A 21,485-nucleotide genomic window follows, 5' to 3' on the forward strand; every position below is an offset into this window, starting at 1 on the left:
GACGGGAGGTCCGGCAGGAGCAGCTGGTGTTGGAGGAGCTGGGCCAGCAACGGGCTTGGTTCGTGCTTCCTAAGGCAATCGAGAGTCCTTTTGAGCCGGTGGCCTCAGGAGCCTTTATGGCCAGCAGGTTCCCGGGGTTGCTGGTGTTAGTGCAGCCTTGGGGCAGTTTTGTACTGGAATGTTGGGGAGCGCGCTCATACTTCTGCATTTGATAAGGAGTAAGTAACGGCGTGGCTGTCTAGCTTTGTCTTAGTCCTGCGGTCTCCACCATATGCAGGCCACACTGGCTCTTTAAAGCCCTCAAGTCCTGCTTTACTTGTGTCATTGTCCACACGCTGGGATTTATCCCAGCAAACTGCAAAGAGCAGGTCCCAGCTAAGCACGGGGCACCACCTCCGTCCCCGTTTGGGCTTGTGGCGTTTGCTGTCAGCACGCAGCTGCTGGCCGGAGCAGGGAATCGCTTTCCCGAGGGAACATGCCTAGCTAAAAGGCTGTCAGGCTGCGCAGGGGCAGAGACCCCCACCCATCACCCTGCTCTTTGGAAATCTGCTGTTGTCACGCCTGGGGTGTTAGCTCCAGGTTTATGAGAGGCTCTTGGCCCCCAACGGCTGCTCCCGCCGGGGCCGTGCAGCGAGGCCGGGCGCCTCCTCCCCCTGCCTGCACAGAGCCGGGGGCGGGAGCCCAGGCGATGCTGCCGGTTTGCTGGCAGCTCTCCCGTGGGGCTTGGTGGGCTGCCTGCCCCTCTGCAGGGCCCTGTCCCCCCGGGGAGGCACCGCTGGTGGGAGAGCGGGATGCACCCCTACCCCCGACCGAGCCCCGGCGTGGTGGGGGTCCAGACACCTTGGTGTGCGAAGAGGGAGAAGCACCCAGGGGTGCTGAAGTCAAGAGGCCCCAATTTTGCCACTCCGCGCCCACCACAGGGCCTGCAGGGCCCCCCCAGGACCAGCTCCCCCCGTCCCCGCTGCCATGTGCGACCAGTCACAGCTTGGCCGGAGCCCAGCAAGGACCAGACCCCGCTGCGGATCAGGACCTCCTTCAGCTGCCCTGGGCTCGTCCCTCCTGTGCCACCACCAGAAGCCGCCAGCCTCCCGGAGCGACCTGCACATCCCGGCCAGGGCTGGCAGGGTCCCCTCCTGGGGCACCAGTCTGGTTCCCGGGCAGGAGTCATGCTAAGGCTGCCCAGGGGTTGCTGGGAGCAGGAAAAGCACAAAAAGAGAAAAACTACGTATTTTAATAAGGAAACGTGTAGTGAGGGAGAGCGCGCTGAGGTCCTGCCAGAGGGAAAGCCCACGGAGGGAGCGGGGCCCAGGCTGCACTAGTCCTCCGCCACCTCCAAGCCCAGGATCTTCTTGACGTAGCTCTGGACGGTGACATGGAGCTGGGGGGCCGTAGCTGAGAAGGTCTCCATGGCCAGGGCCCGGGCTGACTCCGAGCCGCCCCACATGGCACGGTAGAGGGGCAGGGTGTACTTCTGCTTCCCCTGCAGGGACAGAGCGGGGGTTACCCCCAGCCTCCTCCCCGGCTCCGGCGGGGTGAAGCCCCCCAGGGCCCACCACCTCCAGCATCGCCCTGCTCGTGGCCAGGGAGAGAGCGCAGAGGAAAGGGACAGGGTGGAAAACGCTGCCCTTGGCATTGCAGTGCTTGGAGAGGGGAGACGACCTTGACCTTAGAGAAGGAGCAGGCCCAGGAGAAGCTCAGGTTCAGCAAGGCCAAGTGCAAGGTCCTGCACCTGGGTCAGGGCAACCCCCATTGTCGGTACAGACCGGGGGATGATGGATGGAGCGCAGCCCTGCAGAGGAGGACTGGGGGCTACCGGTGGGTGACAACTTGGACATGAGCCGGCAATGCGTGCTCACAGCCCAGAAAGCCAAGCGTCTCCTGGGCTGCATCCCCCGCAGCGTGGGCAGCGGGGCGAGGGAGGGGATTCTGCCCCTCTGCTCCGCTCTGGGGAGACCCCCCTGGAGCCCTGCGTCCAGCTCGGGGGTCCTCAGCACGGGAAGGACATGGAGCTGTGGGAGCGGGGCCAGAGGAGGCCATGGAAATGCTCCGAGGGTGGCACAGCTCTGCTGTGAGGACAGGCTGAGAGCTGGGGGTGTTCCGCCTGGAGAGGAGGAGGCTGCGGGGAGACCTGATTGTGGCTTTTCCATGTATAAAGGGAGATTGTAAGAAAGACTGAGAGAGACTTTTTACCAAGGACAGGACGGGGGCAGCAGTTTCAAACTGAAGGAGGGTAGGGTTAGATTGGAGATAAGGAAGAAATGTTGTACACTGAGGGTGGTGAGATGCTGAACAGGTTGCCCAGAGAGGTGGGAGATGCCCCATCCCTGGACACATCCAAGGCCAGGCTGGACGGGGCTGTGAGCAACCTGATCTGGTGGAAGGTGTCCCTGCTCACTGCAGGGGGTTTGGACTGGATGGGCTTTGAAGGTCCCTTCCAACCCAAGCCATTCTGTGGGTCTATCAAAAGCAAGCGTCAACCCCCGGCCCTCTGGCATAGAGGGTGCTGCGCCCCGCGCCCGTGGCACGCTGCCGGGCGCAGCCGCCGCTGCCCGGGGACGAACCTGGCTGTGGAGGAAGTCCTTGACTTTGCTGTACTCTGCCTCAAGGTTGTTCTTGAGGATGATCTGGCACCAGCGGAGTCGCAGCTCGGCATTCTGGGCCTTGGAGATCTTGGGGTACATCTTGCTCAGCCTCTCCACGTTGCCTGCGAGAGGGGGATCATCACCAGCCCCGCAGGGGCTCTGCCTCCGGCTCCCGTCCCCTGCTCCGAGGGGACCCTGCGAGCCCACGCTGGGTGTGCTGCAAATCCGCCGGGATCCTCCCAGCCACGGGCCAGCCCCAGACCCCCTGAGCCCCCCGGCACCCCCAGCTCTGGGAGCACCCCAGGCACTCGCTGGCTCCGGGCGGGAGGGTGCCCGTGTTGGGCCTCCCGGGGCCAGGCAGCCCTGCAGAGCCACGTGCCTGGTGGCTTGGGATGCCAGCGTAGGGAGGTCCCTCAGCAAAGAGCGCAAGGAGAGGTGAACAGAGAGGTGACAGCCTGGGGACAGCAGAGCTCCTCCCTGCCACTGCATGTGTCCCCATACGTCTAGGGACACGGTTCCCCTGGCCCCACCACACCGATCGAGGCTTCCCAGACACAAGGAACTGCACTGCTGGACCACAGTGGGGATGGACTGGCAGCCACGCACCCACGCGTCCCGCTGACATGCCCTCACGTCCCCAGCCAACCGGCTGGCCTGGGGCACAGCACCCCAAGCCTCCGCTGGGCACTGGAGCCCCGGGAGGTGCCCTGGCCCTCACCTTCTGGCAGGGGGGATTTCTGCAGGACCTGATCCAGGAAGTAGACCAGCTGGTACGTCCTCCAGGCCGTGATGTCCACGGCTTCGATCGCCTCCATGTTCAAGCCATCAGCTGCCCAGAGCTCTGCCAGCTCATCTGCCGGCTTCATCAGCTGCTCCCCAGGCGAGAGGTCGGGCAGGTAGGGGGGCCAGCCCGGCGTGTTCAGCCAGCGGTCGAACTCAAAGCCTGTCACGGGGAAGGGAGGGAGAGCTGGGACCCGTTCTCTGAACCCAGCACCGGGCGCTGCTGCCCAGACATCCCGCTGCCTTCTCCAACAGCATCCCCAGCACCACCAAACCTGCCCAGGGATGGCGACGAGCAGAGAGTAACGGGGTGAGGCCGTTAAGCCACCCTGGGCTCGGTGTGTGCTTGTGCAGTAACAGCCTCACTGCCGCCAGTGAGATGAGCCGGCTCCAGCACGGAAAGCTCCTGCTGAGCCCGATCCCAGCAGCTCCACCAGCAAACGCTCCTATCCTGGTGGCTACAGACTTGCCGGGCTCAGCTGTCCATGGGGAAACCCCACGAAACAGCACCTGAGCGCAGAGCATGGACTGGATGGGAAGAATCAGGCTGGGCAGGTGCACACCCAAGCCCAGCTTAGTGCCTGATCCCAGGCCGCCAGCGCTGCGCTGCCTCCATCAGAGCTGAGGCCAGTAGCGGTAGCTGCGGCTCCAGTAAAACCCACAAACCGACATGCACAGGGTCTGCACGGGCCATGGGACGGCTCCGATGCCCATGGGGTGCTGGTTTGCGAAGCGGCGCCCCGGTCCCCTGGCCAGGAAGGCGCCATGCTGACCTGGGATGGAGTCCACGCCTTTCTCCTTCAGCTCTGGGAAGTACTCCAGGAAGAAGCCAAGGGTGTCGTCTGCTGTGATGCTCTGGAACTTGAACCGGTTCACGTAGGCCTGCGGGGACGGCCGGGGCATGACGCTGCATGCGCTCCCCCCGGCAGTGCTGCCCGGCCCTCCCCGTGCTCCATCTCATGGGGGCTTAGTGTTGCCGAGCCCACGCCGGCCCCTGTTGCCCCCCAGGAGCTGCCCAGCCCCCTGCATCCCCCAGGACACCCCTGCTCATTGCCACCACCTGCTGCCAGCGCAGGGCCAGGCTCTGCCCTCACCTCACTCCCCCATGAACATCTCCCTTTCCCACCTCTTCCCCTCCCCAGCCTCCCTGTTCAGCCCGTCCTTCCCGGGGCCCCGCTGCGCTCTGGCCTTCCACCGCGGGGTTTTGTGTGACCTGGCACCTCCGCCTGCCTCCTCCCCGTACCGACCTGGAGGAAGGCATCGAACTTGCTCTGGTCCCCCACGAGATGGGCCAAGTAGCTGACGAAGCAGTACCCCTTCTCGTAGGGTGTTTCGTTGTACGTGTCATCGGGATTGACACCTGGAAAAAGGGAAAACCCTCAGGAATCATCTGCCCATCTGCAAAACAAAACAGCCCTCATGTGCGCCGAGATTTCTGCTTTCTGTGCCGGGTGCAAGCCTGTCGCATCCCTCCCGGAGCCATCGCCTAACTCAGGTCCCACCACCAGCGCCGGTTTTATTGCAAGCCACAAAACACCCCAGCAGCAGAACTTCCCCCCCTCCCCACCGCACCTCACTTGCCCCCGCTCCCCTGGCCGGCCGCAGGAGGACGGGGACGCCCCACAGACCTGGCTCGATGACCACCCGCAGCTTGTTGAGCGGGTGGTCCTCCCCCGTGTTGTCCATGTGCTGGCGCAGGAGGGCCCTTCCCGTCGCAGCCTCCAGGCAGGTGTACGGCAAACCTGGGCAGAGACAAGCAGGAGGCGTTCGGAGACCCCGACCAGACCCCTGCGCGCTTCGAGTGCAAGGGGTGCTGCTACGGGAGGGAAACAGCGTTGGCTTACGAGCCGGGAGAGGAGGAAACCGATAAACAAGGCATTGGGATGGCAGAGCTGCAGAGAGGCACGGCAACCCACCCCTCGGTTAGCAAGAAGTTTTTACAGGCATTTAAATTTATCTGGATGCAGCAAATGGCGCTGCGAGCGCCTGAGCTGCCGGATGTGACCGTGTGTCCAGGGGAGAGCTCAGGGTGGCTGCTATCAGCTCCCCAAAGGAGCTGTGGGAGCAAGAGGGAGGTGAAGCTGGGCAGATTGCAGCGCCCACGTCCCTGGCACGGGGCTGCGGGGGCTCCGTCCATCTCTCAGAGCGAAGGCGGTTCTGTTGCTAACACAAAACCCCCGGGGCGTTGCAGGCTGCTGCTCTTCACCTCTTCCGAGATGCAGCACAAGCTCTGGCCTCGCACGAGGGATGCACTGAGCCGCAGCGCACGGACCCTGGACCCACGCGGGTCCTGCCTGCGACGACACGGCTGCATGTGGGGACTCGGCGCCCTGCGGCCGGGCAAGGCCACGCACCGTAGACCTCGGTGGAAATGCGCCTCTGGGCGTACATGGTGAAGCCCTCGTTCAGCCAAAACTCGCCCCACGTGGCGTTGGTGACCAGGTTGCCAAACCAGCTGTGGGAGATCTCGTGGATGATGACGTCCACCAGGGAGCGGTCCCCGGCCAGCAGGCACGGTGTCACAAAGGTGAGGCAGGGATTCTCCATCCCGCCGAAAGGGAAGGAGGGCGGCATGAACAGGATGTCATACCTGCGGGGGAAGGGCAGACGGCTTGGGTCAGACCCGCCTCCTCCTGCGGAGGCTGCTGGGGAGGGAGGGATGCTCCCTCCCCAGCCCCGCGGAGCAAAGCCCTTCGGGAACAGGCAGCCGTACCTGCCCCAAACATAAGGTCCAAAGAGCCTCTCTCCAACCGTCAGGAACTCCTCAATCACCCCATCGTACTCCTTCTTTGCAGCCTCGATCAGGCAGGGCTCGGCCCAGACACGGCTCCTGGCCAAGTGCGTAGAAGAGGAAGTTTTAACCATTAGTGGACTTTTACCCAATTGCTTCATCAGACAAAAACTGCACGTGTTTTTTCCACAGCAAAATAAAAGCCTGCTGATAAAGGAAGCTAATGAGACTGATAGTGCAAACTGCTGTACTTTCCTTCCTTGTCTGAATGTCAAAGGGCTTTTACATGGCTACTGTGACAGCCAGGACCCGAACAAACCAGCGGCCTTGGGAAGAGACGTGGGACCCTCCGTGAACGGGGACCCGCTGCTCTCATTCACGTGCACAGGGGAGAAATGAGCAGAGCCAGGGACGCCCTCGAAGGCGATGGGACCCGGCACGGAGGCTCCTCCTCGCTCTCAAGAGCAAGAAGCACCCTCACGCGGCAGAGCCCGCGGCCTGATGACACAGCACCACGTGCACAGCAGCCTGGGGACTGACCGGGTCATGCTTACGGTCGGCGTCTCTGCGCCTGCCAGCTCTCCAGAGCCCAGCGGTGCAGGGAGAGGCAGCAGGCAGCTGCCACGGGAGAGCACGGCACAGGAGCTTCACCGCGCGGCTCCCACAGCCAGGGCTTAACGCTCGGGCCTCCTCCAGAGCCACTTACCTTGGGCCAACGTCAGCAGACACAATGTCCCCGACAGCCAGAGCGATCAGGTACGATGGGATCGGCTGGGACATCTTGAAGACAAAGGTGTTATCCTTCTGCTTCTCCCAGCTCGTGGCACTCATCACAGCCGTGAAACCCTCGGGGACCTGGAGACGAAGATAAAAACATGTTAGATCCGTAACGTACAGAGCGGGACGTCAGCTAACCCAGCCAGGGACGCCGCGATGTCTGATGCCGAACGTATCCCAGCACACTGAAGGTGGCCATGTCCACGGGCACTGCAGGTTTCGGGGCGCAGAGCAGAGCAGGAATGCCCCGAGCTCCACCTCGGGACCACAGCTGCATCCCTGCAACAGCACCACTCAGCACTTCGGCTCAAACATCGGCTGGGTGCAACACCAGGACACCCAGGGCTGCCGTGTGAGGTGCCAGCAAGATAAAGAAATGCTGGAGCTGCAGGTGCTGAAAGGGCAAAGGATGCAGCTCCTTCAGACGCTGGCTCACCTCCCGCTTCTTACACAACAACTTGTCTTTCCTGTTTTCACGCCAAAGTAGAACCCGTGGCCAATCCACCAGCCTGGCCCGAGCCCTGGGAGACTGATCCGCTGTCCCTTCTCCCAAACGCGGGGTGAGCCACCGAATACAGTTTTCTTGGTACAGAGCATCACACCAGGACTCTACGACAGCCAAGCCCTGCGCTCGCCTCTCAGGGGGATGCTGCCAAAGCTTTAAGGGTGGAAATTAGAGCAAGAGGCAAAGTAAATAAATTCCAGCATCACCAGCTGATGCCACCGCGTGCCATCAGCCCTGGCTTGGTGTCACAGCGATAAGCAGCTTCCCTCGCCCGCAGCAGGCTGGCACGCCAGGGTCGCCCAGTGCCGGTGCCACTGCGTGACTGCCCGCAGGCAAGGGGGAATGTGGATTATTTAGTCCATTTTTGTACTAAATCTGGGGACCAGCGGCTGCTCCTTCCATCCTGGAAGCCCAGCAACCCCAGCACCAGGTGCAGCCCAGTGTCACCCCCTCCTCCAGCTGTGCCCCCCAAGCTTGGCTCGTCCTGGTCGCTACACAGGCCAAGAGCAGGCACCCCGCTGCCTCGGACCGCTACGGGGCAAGACTAGGGTTTTCTGTGATAATTAGAGGAATTACTGAGCCAAGTGCAGCAGCCCACGGAGAGCAGAGAGGTTTGAACACCGAGCTGATCCCAACAGTTAGCTGATATTTTGACACTGAGTATTTCAGCCACCTCCCACCGGGCGAGAAGAGCTTTCAGCAGGCCGGCCGGCACGTCCCTTTGCTTGCAAGCCACCGCATGAAGCGGCACCCAGCACGCACGGCTGGGGAGAAGCAAGAGGACCACTGGGGCCTGCTGGTATTCATCTGAAGATGAATATAAGAGAGAACCAGGAGCACAAATGAATTATTTCTCAGTGCCTTCTCCGCTGGGGGCCCGCGGTGGAGGCTTTGAGGTGCGACAAGCATCGCCTCCAACGTGCCGGCGCCGTGCAGAGGCCCGGGCAGCGCTGCTGATGCGACGCCCCGACGTTTCGGCGCGTCCGGCGAGGGAGCCGGCAGCCTCCCCGCCAGCAAACTCTGCAAACCGGCGGGGGGTTTTGCTCCCGCCCGGGGGGCTCCGGGCCTGCACCCCCGGGGCACCGCTTACCTTCACGGTGGCCGAGTAGGTGCATTTGACGGAGGGGGTGTCGAAGCAGGGGAAGAAGGACCTGTTGAGGACGGCCTGGCCTTGCGTGTACATGTAGGGCTTCTGCTTCCCCGCCGTCTGCTCGGGAGCGAGCCAGCACACCTGGGGAGGGTGGGGGAGCCCGCTGAGGCCGCTCTGCTGAGGGAGCCGCGGCTGCTCCCCGGGGGTCCGGGCCTGGGCCCGCCGCCGGCCCGGCGCCCCCTCAGCCCCCGCCGCTCACCCCGGGCCCCTCGCCCGCCTCGTAGTCGATCTCCAGGGTGAGGCGCTGCCCGGCGCGGGCGGGCCGGGGCAGGGCGACGTGCAGGGCGCTGCCGTAGCTGGCGAAGGGGCGGCTCTGGACGGGCAGCCCCGGCCCGCCCGCGGGGTCCCCGCCGTCCCCGGGCTCGGGCACGACGGCGGCGCGGCGCAGGGCCAGGCTGGGGTGCGCGTCCAGCACCAGCGGCCCCGCGCCCTCGCGCGCGCAGCGCAGCTCGAGCCGCGCCGTCCCGCGCAGCCGCCCCGCGCCCGCCGCCGCGAAGGCCACGCGCAGCGAGAGGTGCAGGTGCTGCAGCTCCCACGCGCCCGCGCTGCTGGCAGAGGCCGCGTCCCGCACCGCCGCCATCGCCGCTGCCGGGGGCGGGGCCGCGGCGGGGGGCGGGACCGCGGCGGGGGGCGGGGACTCGGCGGGGGGCGGGGCCCCGAGAGACCGCCCGGGGCGGGGCGGGGCGGTCCCTGAGCGGGGGGATCCGTGGGGAGGAGGGATCCGAGGGAATGGGGGGGGGAGATCGGGGGGGAAAGGGATCTGAGGGGATGTATGGAGGCGGATCCATGGGGGGAGAGGGAGCGGGGGGAGATCCACGGCGGGAATCTGGGGGGATCTATGCAGGGGGATCCATGGGCGCAAAATCCATGGGGAGGAGGAATCCGAGGGGATCGGGGGGGGGGATCCATGGGGGGAGAGGGAGCGGGGGGAGATCCACGGCGGGAATCTGGGGGGATCTATGCAGGGGGATCCATGGGCGCAAAATCCATGGGGAGGAGGAATCCGAGGGGATCGGGGGGGGGGATCCATGGGGGGAGAGGGAGCGGGGGGGAGATCCACGGCGGGAATCTGGGGGGATCTATGCAGGGGGATCCATGGGCGCAAAATCCATGGGGAGGAGGAATCCGAGGGGATCGGGGGGGGGGATCCATGGGGGGAGAGGGAGCGGGGGGGAGATCCATGGCGGGAATCTGGGGGGATCTATGCAGGGGGATCCATGGGCACAGAATCCATGGGGAGGAGGCATTTGAGGCAATCTCGGGGGGAGATTCGCGGGGGAGGGATCTGAGGGGATCCATGGGGGGGGATCCATGGGGGGAAAGATCTGGGGGGATGGCAGGGGAGATCCATGGGGGGCGTCTGGGGGGATCTATGCGGGGGGATCGATGGGGAGGAGGGATCCAAGGGGATCTGGGGGGGGATCTGGGGGGTGGGGGATCTGAGGGGATCTACGGGGGAAGTCCGGGGGGGATCTGGGAGGGGGATCTGAGGGGATCTATGCAAGGGGATCCATGGGTGGGGGATCCATGGGGAGTAGGGATCTGAGGGGATGGGGGGGGGGCTGCGGGGATCTATGGGGGCAGATCCATGGCCGGGAGGGATCTGGGGGGATCGGGTGGGAGATCCATGGGGGGATCTGAGGGGATCTATGCGAGGGGGTCTATGGGCGGGGGATCCATGGAGGGGGATCCATGGGGAGTAGGGATCTGGGGGGATCGGAGGAGGTGGGGGGTCCGGGGGGATCCATGGGGGGATCCATGGTGGGGAGGGATCTGGGGGGATCTATGGGAGGGACCCATGGGCGATGGGGGGATGCGGGGGGGAATCCATGGGTCGGGGGAATCCATGGGGGATCACCCACGGGGCGGGGGGGTCCATGGGGGATCCAGAGGGGTCCGTGGGAGGGTCCACGTCGGGATCCGTGGGGGCCGTGGGGAGATCCGGGGGGCGGGGAGGGATAAAGGAGGGACCCGCGGGGGATCCAGTGGGGGAACCCAGGGGTCGGGGGGTCCTCGGGGAGGCGCCGGCAGCCGGGCGGCACCGGGGGCGGCGGGGCCCGGGCGGGGCCGCTCCGAGGGGGCCGCCCCCGCCGCTCCCCGCCGGGGCCGGGGCGGGGGCCGGGGCCGGGGCCGGGGCCGGGGCCGGGGCCGGGGCGGGCACCCCGGGGCGGCGGGGCCGGGCCGGGCCTGCGCGACTCCTCCCCCGGCCCGGCGCGGCGCGGGGTCCCCGGCCGCTCTGCCCGGCGGCGGCGGCGGCACCGGACGCTGCCTGCGGGGCCGCGGCGGGACGGGGCGCAGCGAGCGGTGAGTGCCGGGCCGGCGGCCGGCTCTGCCCCGCGGGGCGCCGGGAGCGGGGCCGGGGGGCGTCCCGGTGGGACCGGGGTGGCGGGGGACGCCCCGACGGGGGCCGGCGGTGATGGGGGAGATGCCGGTGGGGAGGGGGGTGATGGGGGACACCCCGACAGCCATCGGCGGTGACACGGGGGACGCCCCGGCGGGGATCGGAGGTGATGGGGGACCCCGGCGGGGACCGGGGAGAGGCGGGGGGCACCCTGCCGGGGACGGCGGATGATGGGGGGCACCCCGGTGGGGACCGAGGTGCCGGGGCGACGCTGCGGGGACCAGCGGTGGCACGGGGGACGCCCCGGCGGGGACCGGGGGTGACAGGCAGCGGCTGTGGGGGCAGCCCCGCCGTGTCCCCTCTCCTGTGCCCCCCAATGTCCCCACCTCTCCACGGAGACCCTGTTTCGGGGGCCACAGCATGGGCGGCCCTGGGAGCAGTGTGGCCCAGCCGGCAGGTTCCCGGGTCCCCTGGTGTCCCCCGGACACCCCCGGTCCCTGTCCCCGGCAGAGGAGGGCTGCGGGAAGCCGCCGCGGTGCTGGAGGCCGGTGCCGGTGCTGCCTGCTCCTCCCTTGCCTGCCCAAAGCAGCCCCGGGGAGGACAGCGCTGCCAACAAAGGGCGACAGGGGGAAACTGAGGCACGGGGGCTGCCGGAATGGGGGACGGTTCTCCAGAGAGCTGGCCTGGGGTGGGGAAACGCGTGGCGTGCTGCCCCACATCTCCTCGCTGCAGGCAGAGCAGGTCGGTGCCGGCAGCTCGTGGTGTCTGCCCTCGTTTCAGGCACGGGAAGGTGCTGCGGGGCCACGGGCACCCAGGGGTGGTCCCTGGATGGGCGCCCAGGGCCGTGCGGTTCCAGATGCTTCGTGTCCCCATGCTGGCATGGGGTCAGCAGGGAGGGCAGTGGGGACTTTGGTTTTTTTTAAAATGCTGTTTTCACTGTAGCGAAGGGGCCGGGGACTGATGGCTTCTCCCTCCTGGGTGCTTGGCCACCCTGGGGATGCTCCACCGCCCCAGGGACGCTCGGTCACCCCGGCCACCCCGGTCGGGGTGGCCGGGGTGACCGAGCGTCCCTGGGGCGGTGGAGCATCCCTGGGCCCCATGTGGGATGGCTCCCATTGAGCCAGAGGTGCGGCAGCCTGGCTTCGCTCGGTGCTGCAGCCAAACCAGGATGGCACGGCACAGGGGGGAAAACTTAGAGGTGACTTCGGCACGGGCTGTGTCCCCCACGGGACATCAACGTGCAGTAATCCCGCGGGAGGGAAGCGGTGAAGACCCACAGCGTGCGTGCTTGCGCCGGGGCTCCTGTTTTCCTGGATTTCACCTAGGAAAAAAACAACTGGGAGGAGAGCCAGGGAGCCTGGGTGTGCCGGGCTGCGGGTCCCACAGCCATCCCTGCCGGATGCCCCCGGCCAGCCCAAAGCGGGCAACCGCGTGCCCCTGCGCAGGCAGGGTTTGCCCAGAGTTGCTGGGGTGCTGCCCGTGCTCCCCAGGGCTTTGCCGTAGCTGCTCACGCCGTCATCCCTGGTGCCAGAGAGCGTCCGGGTGCTGCCAGGGGGGTCACAGGGATGGGGGGAGCCCCCTGCACCCCCGGCAGGGTGCGTTGGTGTCGGTGTTGTTGCAAGATGGGGTTGGACCCTCCCGCTCCCCCCCAGTTTTGCAGCTGGGGAAGCTGAGTCAGGAAATCCCGGCTGGCCGGGCCGGATCCTGGCTGAGTCATTTTGCAGGCGCTGAGTAACTGCCCATGCCGTGCCGTGGGGGTGCGGGGCTGCCCGTGGCCTCTGTGGGTGGGCACGAGCTGCCTGCTTTGTCTGCTCTGCCCGCACAAGCCCCCGTCAGCTCCCCGTGGCCCTGGCCTCATCCAGCTCACAGCCTGTGCCCACCTCAGTGCCCTCCTGGCCCTGCCAGCCCCGTGCCTCAGTTTCCCCCTGCGTTTTCCTGTGGGTTTCCCTCCTGCCAGGGACTGGATGAGGCAAAAAGCTCCTGGGACGTGGGCACGGGCTGGATCCGGCTGGGGGGAGATGGGGTGGGATGGGGAGCGTGGGGCTGGGTGAGCTCTGGTGTTGGTTGGGAGGGGAAGGCTGAGCCTTGGTGTGTGGGGAGGGGCACGGGGTCAGGGAGAGGGATGGGGACGAGGACTGGGATGGGATGGGAACAGGGACAGAGATGGGGACAGGGATGGGATGGGGACAGGGACAGGGATGGGTCTGGCAGGGGCTGGAGCAGGGCTGGGGGTGCAAGTGGGGACGCTGCGGGGTGATCCGGCCGGCCTCGCCGGCAGCAGGTTATAAATAACCCGCCGCGACACGAGGTTTTTTCCTGCCACCCCCCTACGCTGCAGCCCCACGGACAGGAAAAAGATGTTTCCGGCTGCGGACAGGAGCGGGGCACCGGCCCCGGGGGGACGCGGGGCCTGGGCCACGGCAGACGGGTGGGGGGGCCAAGTGACCCCCCCCCGGGCTGGTGCTCGGGGTGCAGCCACGGAGCCTGGGGCTGGCCGGACCCCTGACCCCGGCAGGGCCACTGCAGCCCCCGGGGCCCCCGGCTGGGCTGGCTGCGGGAGCCGCAGGCTGAGCCGCCAACCCGCTGCTGGGCCTGGCTGGAGCTGTCGTGGGGATGGGACGCGGTGCCACCGGGCTTGGGCACCCTGTCCCGTCCCCAGTGCCACCGGGATCGGGTACCCTGTCCCGTCCCCAGTGCCACCGGGCTTGGGCACCCTGTCCGGTCCCCACCGGGCTCAGGCATCTGGCAGGCGCGTACCCTGGGGGCATGTTCCTCCTTCCCGTGACCGGATCAGGATTCGTGCGGAGCCGGGAGAGCCAGAGCCGGTGCTGTGAGGAGGAGGGCCCCCGGCCATGCCCGTCACCCTTGTGGAGCTGCTTTCACTCACCGATCCGGCGGGACGTCCCCTTGCCTGTGCTTGCTCCTGGGGGGGGTCTGACGAGCTCCAGTGCCAGCAAAGTGACAACGGGACGTCACCCTGGAATGGGGACACCAGCACAGGCTGGGGCTCCTCAGCACCCATTCCCACCGCTGTGGTGACACCCCCCTCGCCGTGCTGGCAAATGGGTGACAGTCCCCCGTCACCTGTTGGGTGGCAGCTGGGGACGGCCTGCGCTGTCCTCCCGCAGCCCTTGGCACCCTGGGCAGGGGGGGAACCAGGCGGTGACAAGGATGGGTCCCCAGGGATGGGGCAGCTGGGACCACGCTGGCTCTGCCTGCTGCCCTGTGTGTCCCCAGGGAAACCCCAGCTCATGTCACCAGCCTGTCCCCAAAGGGTGGGGTTGATCCTCAAGCACTAACCAAGCCCCAAGGCGTGCCAGCCAGGGGCACTCGGTGGCCACAAGTGGTGATGAGGCCGATGGCAGCACCTGGGGAAACTGGGGCACAAGCTGCAGGCAGGTGGCAAATTGCCAATACCCATGGGTCCTCCTCGAATGCTCCCAGGTGACAGATCGGCCACCAACCCATCCCAGTGGGCTCCGACAGCTTCCCTGGTGCATTTGCCGGCACAGCCCAAACCCCGCTTGTCAGCAAGTGATGTCTAACGAGCTTCGCCCGGCCATGCTGCGGGGTCTGGGCGGCGATACGGACATCGGGCACTGTTGCCGGATTAACTGCCTGGATTAGGGGATGCGCGGGGGGAGGGGGGCTGGAGGAGACCCTGGCACTCGGCACCCACCGCTGTCATGGCAGGAGACAATAATTGGAGAAAGCAGGTTTTTCGTTAAGGGGGGCAGAGGTCCCGCTGAGCGGCGTGTTGGGGTTTGGAGCTTTGCTCTGTCCCAGGGGGTCGGTGGGGATGTGGGGGGCGGGAGCTGGGGTGAAGCCGCCTCTGGCTGCGGGACTTGGTCCCCCCGCGCTGCTCCGAGCTGGCCTGGCCAACGCCCCATGCTAGCGGGTCCCCCGACCCACCTGCGGCAGCAGCGCTGTCCCCCGGGACCTTTATGAGGGGGCTCCGGGTCACCCCATCTTGGTGCTGGGTTCCCATGAGCACCCGCAATGGCTGCATATTGCTTCACGGCAAGGTCGCATCCTGCAAATCCCCTTCCCCAAAAGGCTGGGCGGCACATCCTGGTGCCACCTGCAGTCACCACGTGTCCCCATGTAAGCGCGGTGACACCAGCCTCTGGCACCCACCGGTGCTTCGACCCGTGGTGATTTACGCCACGACTCCCGCAGTCGGGGCTGGACTCAGCCGTGGCCCTGCTGCGGGAGCTGCCTTTCACGCTGGCTGTGCACTGGGGCAGGATTTGGCCACAGAGCAAGCCGGGAGCCCGGGTGCTGCCCTGCAGGCACCAGGGATTGGGGTGCCCCAAGGCATTGCATGGGGAGAGGACAGGCAGGGACAAGCCCCAGGGCTGGCTGGGGCAGTGGGACTGGTGTCCTGGCATCTTCTCCCTGCCGGGATGTGGGAATTGGGCCCCGTAGGTCTTGGCCACGCTGCGGGGAGCGGGTTTGGGGTGGGAGCCAGCGCTGGAGTTAACTCCTCCCAGTATTTGCCTGGATTCCCTGGGTTCCCCCACTCCCATGGAGGAGCGGAGGTGGGAGCTGGAGGAGCTGGGTTTGTGCTTGTCCCCACATCCTCATCCTCGGCTCCCACTGGACACGGCCGCGGGGCCCGTGCGGATGTGGCCGGGCGGCGGTCACCTCCTGCAGCGGAAACTCGCCTCGCTCAGGGCCCGGCGATAAGTCACGGCTTCTCCACCCCTTCCCCCGCTCCTCCCCTGCCCCTCGCCCCGCTGGGCTCTGCGCCCTCCCTCGCTGCTGGCCCCTGGGGACCTGGCTCCCCATCGGGGTCTCCATCCCGGGGGAAGGCAGCAGTGCTGCCATCTGCACACGGGCTGCTCACTGCGGGCAGGCGGGATGCTCGAGGGATGCTCGAGGGATGCTTGGGCTCCCCTCCGGGAAAGCCGGGCATCCTCCGGGTGTGATGGACCCGCGGTGACCCCACTGGCCGCATCCCTTCGAGGCGGGAGGTTTGATTTCACGTGTAAAAGGGTGGTGGGAGCGGAGCTGCCTCCTGCTCTGGGGCTGCCGGGGGGAGCGCCGGGCCCAGGGGGCATTGCCAGCCCCTGCTGCCTCTTCCAGCCACGTGTGTAAGTGGCAGCCCCCGGCTCTTTGGGGATGTCGGCATCAGGGACACGCTTAGGGTTGTGCGGATAAACCCCAGGGACGTGGCTCCCTCTGGGCCGCGTGTCACTGGAGTCTGGCAGCGGTGGCGGGTGGGCAGCTGCCTGCTCACGCTTGGCGCGGGGACTGCTGCAACCCCCCCAAGACCCGAGCAGGGAGGTTTTTGCAAGCAGCCGCTGCGGATTTACAGCTCACTGGAAAATCCACTCATCCCATTAAGGGCTCCCCACGGCTTTTGCTTTCCATTGCAAATACCTGGTTGTCACAAGGGAAACCCCCTTGGGGTGCCACCGGGGCTCTTGAGGTGCCACCAGGGCTCTTGGGGGGCCACCGGGGCTCTTGGGGGGCCACCGGGGCTCTTGGGGCAAACGCTGCAGGGAAGAGTCCTGGCTGCGGGAGCAGCAGATTTATTTATTATACAAGGGATTATCGGGCTGAGGGGAGATCTCATCCCGCTTGCCCAGGTAAGACCAGATGGGGAAGCGTTGCTCGTGGTGGGAATGGTTCGTAGTGGGGGGGCTTGGAGGGTTCGGTTGGGAATCAGAGCCATAAGTTGACTTTCCCCCACGTGGTTCATCGCCTGAAGCAGATTCAGTGTCTAAAAATGCCCCAGCTTGGAGCTCAGCTGCTTCGCAGGGAGGGACGCAGCGATGGCACATCCCCAGCCCAGGCTCTGTGTCTCTGCTGTTGGGGTTAAAGCTCCTGTTTTGGGCCGTGTTATGCCCAACCCTTCGCTGCGTCCCCAGCGTTACCCCCCCCACCCCCGGCTCCCTGAGGTGTTTTTTAAAATCCTTAACCTACTTTGGGGGGGAAAAAATAACTTTTTTGGGTAGCCCGAAGACCCCACTCTGCCTGCTGTGGGCTTGGAGAGCTGAGTGTCGGCAGGAGCGGGCAGGCAGTGAGGGTCTCATCAGTGAGCGCTGGGGATGCCAGGGATGCACCGCCCGTGCCGGGACGGGGGAAGACAAGCCCCACTCCCCCCCCGACCATCACACCGCACACGTCCATGTGCGAACGCGACAGCATCTGCCGTGTTAATGCATTTCGCAGCCCCGCCGTGCAGCTGCCTCTCCCCGCCACCCCACTCAGCAAAGCCAAAACGCGTCGGGGGCTTCCAGGTTTCAAGGGTTGAGGACCGGGGTGGCCGTTTCCGCATGGCGGAGGCGAACGCAGACGCTGCGACATCTGCTCTTGCTCAGAAACGCTGGGAGCAAAGGGCCAGGCCCGTGGTGCGGCGGGAACATGGGGCTAAATAAATGATGCAATCGGCTTCGGGGAGTTTTGGCCCAGACAGACGTTTATCCAAATGTCACCCGTCCGAGCGCCTGCACCTGGGCTGCGGGACGGCTCCTGGCCAAGGGCTCGATCCGGCCAGGCCGCGGCGCTGGAGGATCCTCGGCCCCATGGCAGCACCAAGGTTTTGGGGAGTTTTGGGGAGGTTATGAAGCCCTCAGAAGGTGCACTAGGAGATGTTGCTTTTTCGTCACGCTGCTGGATGCCGAAGCGACCCTGGGCTCTGCGGCGCCCGGTGGCTCCTGTGCCGGGAGGAGCCGGCCGCGGGGCTGCCGATGGCTCACGCTGGGCAGCACGGGGGGAGCGGGGAGACCGAGGCGAGCGGGAGGCCCCCAAGCACAACCAAAGCCTCCTCCCGGGCGGGTCGTTGCCACAGGGGCGTCTGGAGAAGGTTCGACGCGGTGTCACCCCACGGCGGGGCAGCCCCACCTGGGTCCCCACGGGTGCTGGGGACGCTGGGGGATGAGAAGCAGCGCTGCTGGGGGACAGATGGCACAGGCTCCGGACAGATGGTACCGGCCCCAGCCAGGCAGCCGCAGGACGGAGGGGCTCTGTGACCCGGGATGAGCTGGGCTGGTCCCTGGGGACTTGCTCTGGTGGCCCCGGGGCGGGCGGCGGTGGCCCAACGGGGAGAGGCACTACAGGGCAGGGGCAGGGCGGCGGGGTGACACCGACCCGGGGGGGTGACACCGACCCGGGGCGGGGGGGTGTGTGTGACACTGCCCGAGGGGCGGGGCCAGCCGGGGGGCGGGGCCAGCCGGGGGGCGGAGCCGCGGGCGGCGGGGCGGAGCTGTCCAGCACCGGCGCCTCCTGAACGTTGCCATCGCCGCGGGGCCGAGGCTGCCCCCGCCGCCCCCCGCCGCCCCCCGCCGCCCCCCGCCGCCTCCCGCCGCCCCCCGCCGCCCCCCGGCCCTGCCGGCTGCCCCGGTGCCCCCCCCCGAGGGCTCCAGCCCGGCGGAGAGGACACCTCTGCCCCGAGTGCCCCGGCGGGTGCCCCGGGGATGTCCCGGCCGCAGCGACAGAGCAGCGAGATGGGGACGGGGCGGTGGGACGTGGAAGGGCCATGGGGAAACCAGAGGTGTGCCCAGTGCCGCAGGGAGCCGGGGTGTCGCCGAGCGGCCAGGAGAGGCCTTCGGCATCGGGGCTTCTTGCACAGGTCCCCGGGTGGGTCCCAGCCCCGGTGCCTCCATCCCCAGCCCTGCAGCAGGATTTGTGCCAGGCAAAGCCCAGCCTGGGCAGAGCTCGCTTCCACTGCCGCATACGGGGCTTTTGGTGGCAGAGGCTGCTGCTGAGTCCAGCTGAGAGCTAAACTTCGCTCAGAGCAAGGCTGTATTAAAGTGGGTTAAATGCCTAATGGGATTGCCGTGGAGTGGCTAAAGCAGAGATTAGTGCTGCGGCTGCAGGGCTGGGCATCTCTGCTCTGACAACAGGCGGCTTCTGGCCTTCTCCTCCTGCCCCAGCCCGCAGCTCATCTCTCAGCAGCTCCCAGAGCCCCCAGCATCGCCCTGTGCCAGCCAGGGCAGGCAGAGCTGGGGCTGCCCGGGCCTGCCCTCCCACCGCGCCCCCGTCTGCTGCCTGTACCCGGGAGAACCGCCCGCCTGCACCCAGCCCGGGCCATCGAACCGGCCACCCCGGCATCGCCCCTGCCGAGGGGCAGGGAGTGGGGAGCAGCGAGGCCTCCCTGGGGAAGGACCCAGCCCAGGGCCCCGGCGATGCGGGCGGTGGCAGTGTCCCAGGCAGTGACACCGGCTGGCAGGCAGGCCAGGTCCCGGCCAGGGTACGGGGGCCGGAGGGACGAGGCTGGTGGCTGAATCGGCAGCTTGTTCTCCTCTGAAGGCTCCTTTCTGCCCCTGCTCTCTCTGTTTCTCTTAGGAAAGTTTTATGTCCCTTGTGTCACAAGGAGCCTTTTCTTTGTCATCCTTCCTGAGCGTGCCGGGGAGGAGGCCACGCTGGAGCGCAGCCATCCCTGAAGGCAGCTCAGGGCCGGATCCTGCGCGGGGCTGCAAGGTGCGCGTGGCGGCTTCGAGGGGCAGCCGTGTCGCGGCACCAGGATCTGTCCCTCGGCGTGGGCTCAGCTCCTCGGGCCGTTCACACCCCAGGGTTCACCCCTGGGCTGCCCCCCTCCATCCTCACCCTTAAAAACAGAGGGTGCTTTGCAGCCCCTGAGCATCTCCCCAGGGACACCCTGCACAGCCGGCTCTGCCGCAGCCCCTGGCCCCCCTGTGCTGCCGGTCCCACGGGCGTCTCAAGGACGGCTCCCAATTTACAGAGCTGCTCTGCAGCCCGGCACACCCAGGGAAGGATCCGTCCTCCTTTATTCCTATTTATCAGCCTGGTTTCAGCTCCCTCACCCCTAGCAGAGGCCGTATCAGGGTGGGGAAACTGAGGCACGGAGTAACACCAAGACACCAGCAGAGGCTGAAGGGTTTAATACCTTTTTGCATCACTAAGTGTTCATGCTCAGACTCCTGCCACAATTACCCCAGGGGCGCGGGGCAGAGTTTCATCCCTGGCAGGGATCTCTCAGCTGCGAGACATAAAAGAGAAATGAATTTAATCTGGTTTATAAAAGCCACCCCGAAATGCTTCAGGAACAGAGCAAACCGCTGGCAGAGCCGTTAGCTGTTCTCTTGAGATCATGGGAGAGCCAGAGGCTGGATCGCCCCGAGGCATCGCGGAGGAGCCGGGGGCTTCGGCCGCTCGGCGCAGCCCCAGCGCGGGGTCGGGAGCAGCGCAGCCCCGTGGGGCCAGGAGGGCCAGGAGCCAGGGGAGCGGCTGTTTCCAGCTCTGCTCAGGTGATGGATGGCTCCAAAGCGGATCTGCTTCGATGCTGGGGATGCTCCGGTCACCCCTCACATGCGAAACGGAGGCATGAAATGAGACTTGGGCTCCAGGTCCCTGTATTCATTTCTGGCTGCTAAAATCGCATGTGTGAGATGCATTCGGACACCCGGCCGAGGAATTAGCTTGAGCTTGAGCACAACAGATGCCTCTTTGAAGGAGATGCCTTCAGGGATGTGCTGGGTTGTGTTTGTCCTGGGATGAAGGACGCGGCTCGGCCAAGGCTGTTTCATTTTCCTTCAATGTGAACACTTGCGTCTCTGTGGACGGCATCATCCGAAGGGATCAGAAACCGCCTCGTCTCTGGGCTTAAAGGTCTTTAATTGAGGGAAAACTTGAGTTCAGCGTTGGAGCCGGTAGATACTGGCCCAGTGCTCCAGACCTGGGCTCTGGAGGTAGCTGGGATGAGCGTCCTCCCCCCGACCGGCAGACGGGGATCTCCGGCTGCCCAGGGAGGCTCAGCCCTGGCTCCCAGGCAGGGCTCTGCTGCCCGCAGCGCTGCTGCGGCTTCTCCAAAATATCCCCTGGTGCTAAAATACCTTGTGTGTATTTGGCGCTTTCCACCACCACGGAACCAAGTGATCCCAAGCTGGTACCTGGGGAGGGGACAGGGCCAAAAACCCACCCGGTGGCTGGAAGTCCCAAAATTAAAGCATCAGGTGCAAATTTCTGGTGCTCACGTTACCCGGAGGGCGAGCGGCAGCTGGTTCCCAAGAGCTGCTCTGGGACATGCAGCTTGGGAACACGGGCCGGGTTGCAGTAAAGGCGAAAGTCGTTTCCCTTTCGAGCTAATTGCAAAGGAGCCGTCCGTGTCTATCTAGGTCAAGCCGTAACCTGCTTTAGCTGGGCAAAGCGGCGGCAGGACGCCAGCGTGACGCTGCGCTCGCCCGCTCCCCTGCCGCCGTGGCACGTGGGGCACATGCTGGTGGGACCCAGTCCCTGGGGGCAGAGTTTGGATGGGAAAATATTAATCTGGAGGCAAATGAAGAATTTGTTTGGAAGAAGAATGGGCCAAATCTCTCCCGGGAATGGTTTTAGTTTGTGCTCGTTAATAAAACGATGGGATGAGTAGGAGGGCTGCTTGGCAGGAGCGGCTCCTCCTGGGGCTGAGGGGGGGGAATAGGGACTTGGTGGGAGTTGCTTTGGTTTATCCCTTTGGTGGCATCCCTGGGTGCGGGACCCCAGCCCGAGGCTCCGGCTGGTGCTACAGCCCGGGGAGCGGGCCCGCACCCACAGCTCACCCTGCCCAGCCCCGGGGAAGCCCCCGGCATCTCTAAAGCAGGGTGAAGCCCGAGGGGGGGGTCACCCATGCTTATCCGGGCGCAGTGAAACGATGGGTGTCCTCGGAGACCCCG

The 21,485-nt window shown here is 66.1% G+C and overlaps 2 protein-coding genes across 4 annotated transcripts in view; one reads left to right on the forward strand and one right to left on the reverse strand.

Moving 5' to 3' along the window:
* Nucleotides 1–1,215: 1,215 nt before the first annotated feature.
* RNPEP (arginyl aminopeptidase) lies at nucleotides 1,216–9,105 on the reverse strand. The gene is made up of 11 exons (XM_087762118.1): nucleotides 8,725–9,105; nucleotides 8,466–8,606; nucleotides 6,800–6,948; nucleotides 6,076–6,192; nucleotides 5,717–5,952; nucleotides 4,991–5,104; nucleotides 4,610–4,722; nucleotides 4,136–4,244; nucleotides 3,301–3,525; nucleotides 2,562–2,704; nucleotides 1,216–1,480 (listed from the first exon to the last, which is right to left on the reverse strand). Exons 1-11 carry the CDS (start codon nucleotides 9,103–9,105, stop codon nucleotides 1,316–1,318), a joined length of 1,893 nt encoding a protein of 630 aa, XP_087618244.1. The 3' UTR covers nucleotides 1,216–1,315.
* Nucleotides 9,106–10,741: 1,636 nt separating this feature from the next.
* Nucleotides 10,742–21,485, forward strand: part of NAV1 (neuron navigator 1) — a 74,757-nt gene continuing 64,013 nt past the window's right edge. For all 3 annotated transcript variants that reach the window (XM_087762100.1, XM_087762102.1, XM_087762101.1), the window contains exon 1: nucleotides 10,742–10,829. The gene's annotated coding sequence lies outside the window, so the exon portion shown is untranslated. The remainder of the gene's footprint in view (nucleotides 10,830–21,485) is intronic.

Source organism: Nipponia nippon, unplaced genomic scaffold (assembly GCF_047370975.1).
Source record: "Nipponia nippon isolate SJK-2023a ecotype South Korea unplaced genomic scaffold, ASM4737097v1 scaffold_25, whole genome shotgun sequence".
Taxonomy (NCBI): domain Eukaryota; kingdom Metazoa; phylum Chordata; class Aves; order Pelecaniformes; family Threskiornithidae; genus Nipponia; species Nipponia nippon.

What these genes read in the sequence shown, in the direction of transcription:
- RNPEP (XM_087762118.1), bottom strand. Translation starts at nt 9,105, where the DNA reads ATGGCGGCGGTGCGGGACGCGGCCTCTGCCAGCAGCGCGGGCGCGTGG. An exon ending in CCTACTCGGCCACCGTGAAG is followed by an intron (nt 6,949 to 8,465) that starts GTAAGCGGTGCC and finishes CTTCGTCTCCAG; the next exon opens with GTCCCCGAGGGTTTCACGGC. An exon ending in AGGCGTGGACTCCATCCCAG is followed by an intron (nt 3,526 to 4,135) that starts GTCAGCATGGCG and finishes TCCCCGTGACAG; the next exon opens with GCTTTGAGTTCGACCGCTGG.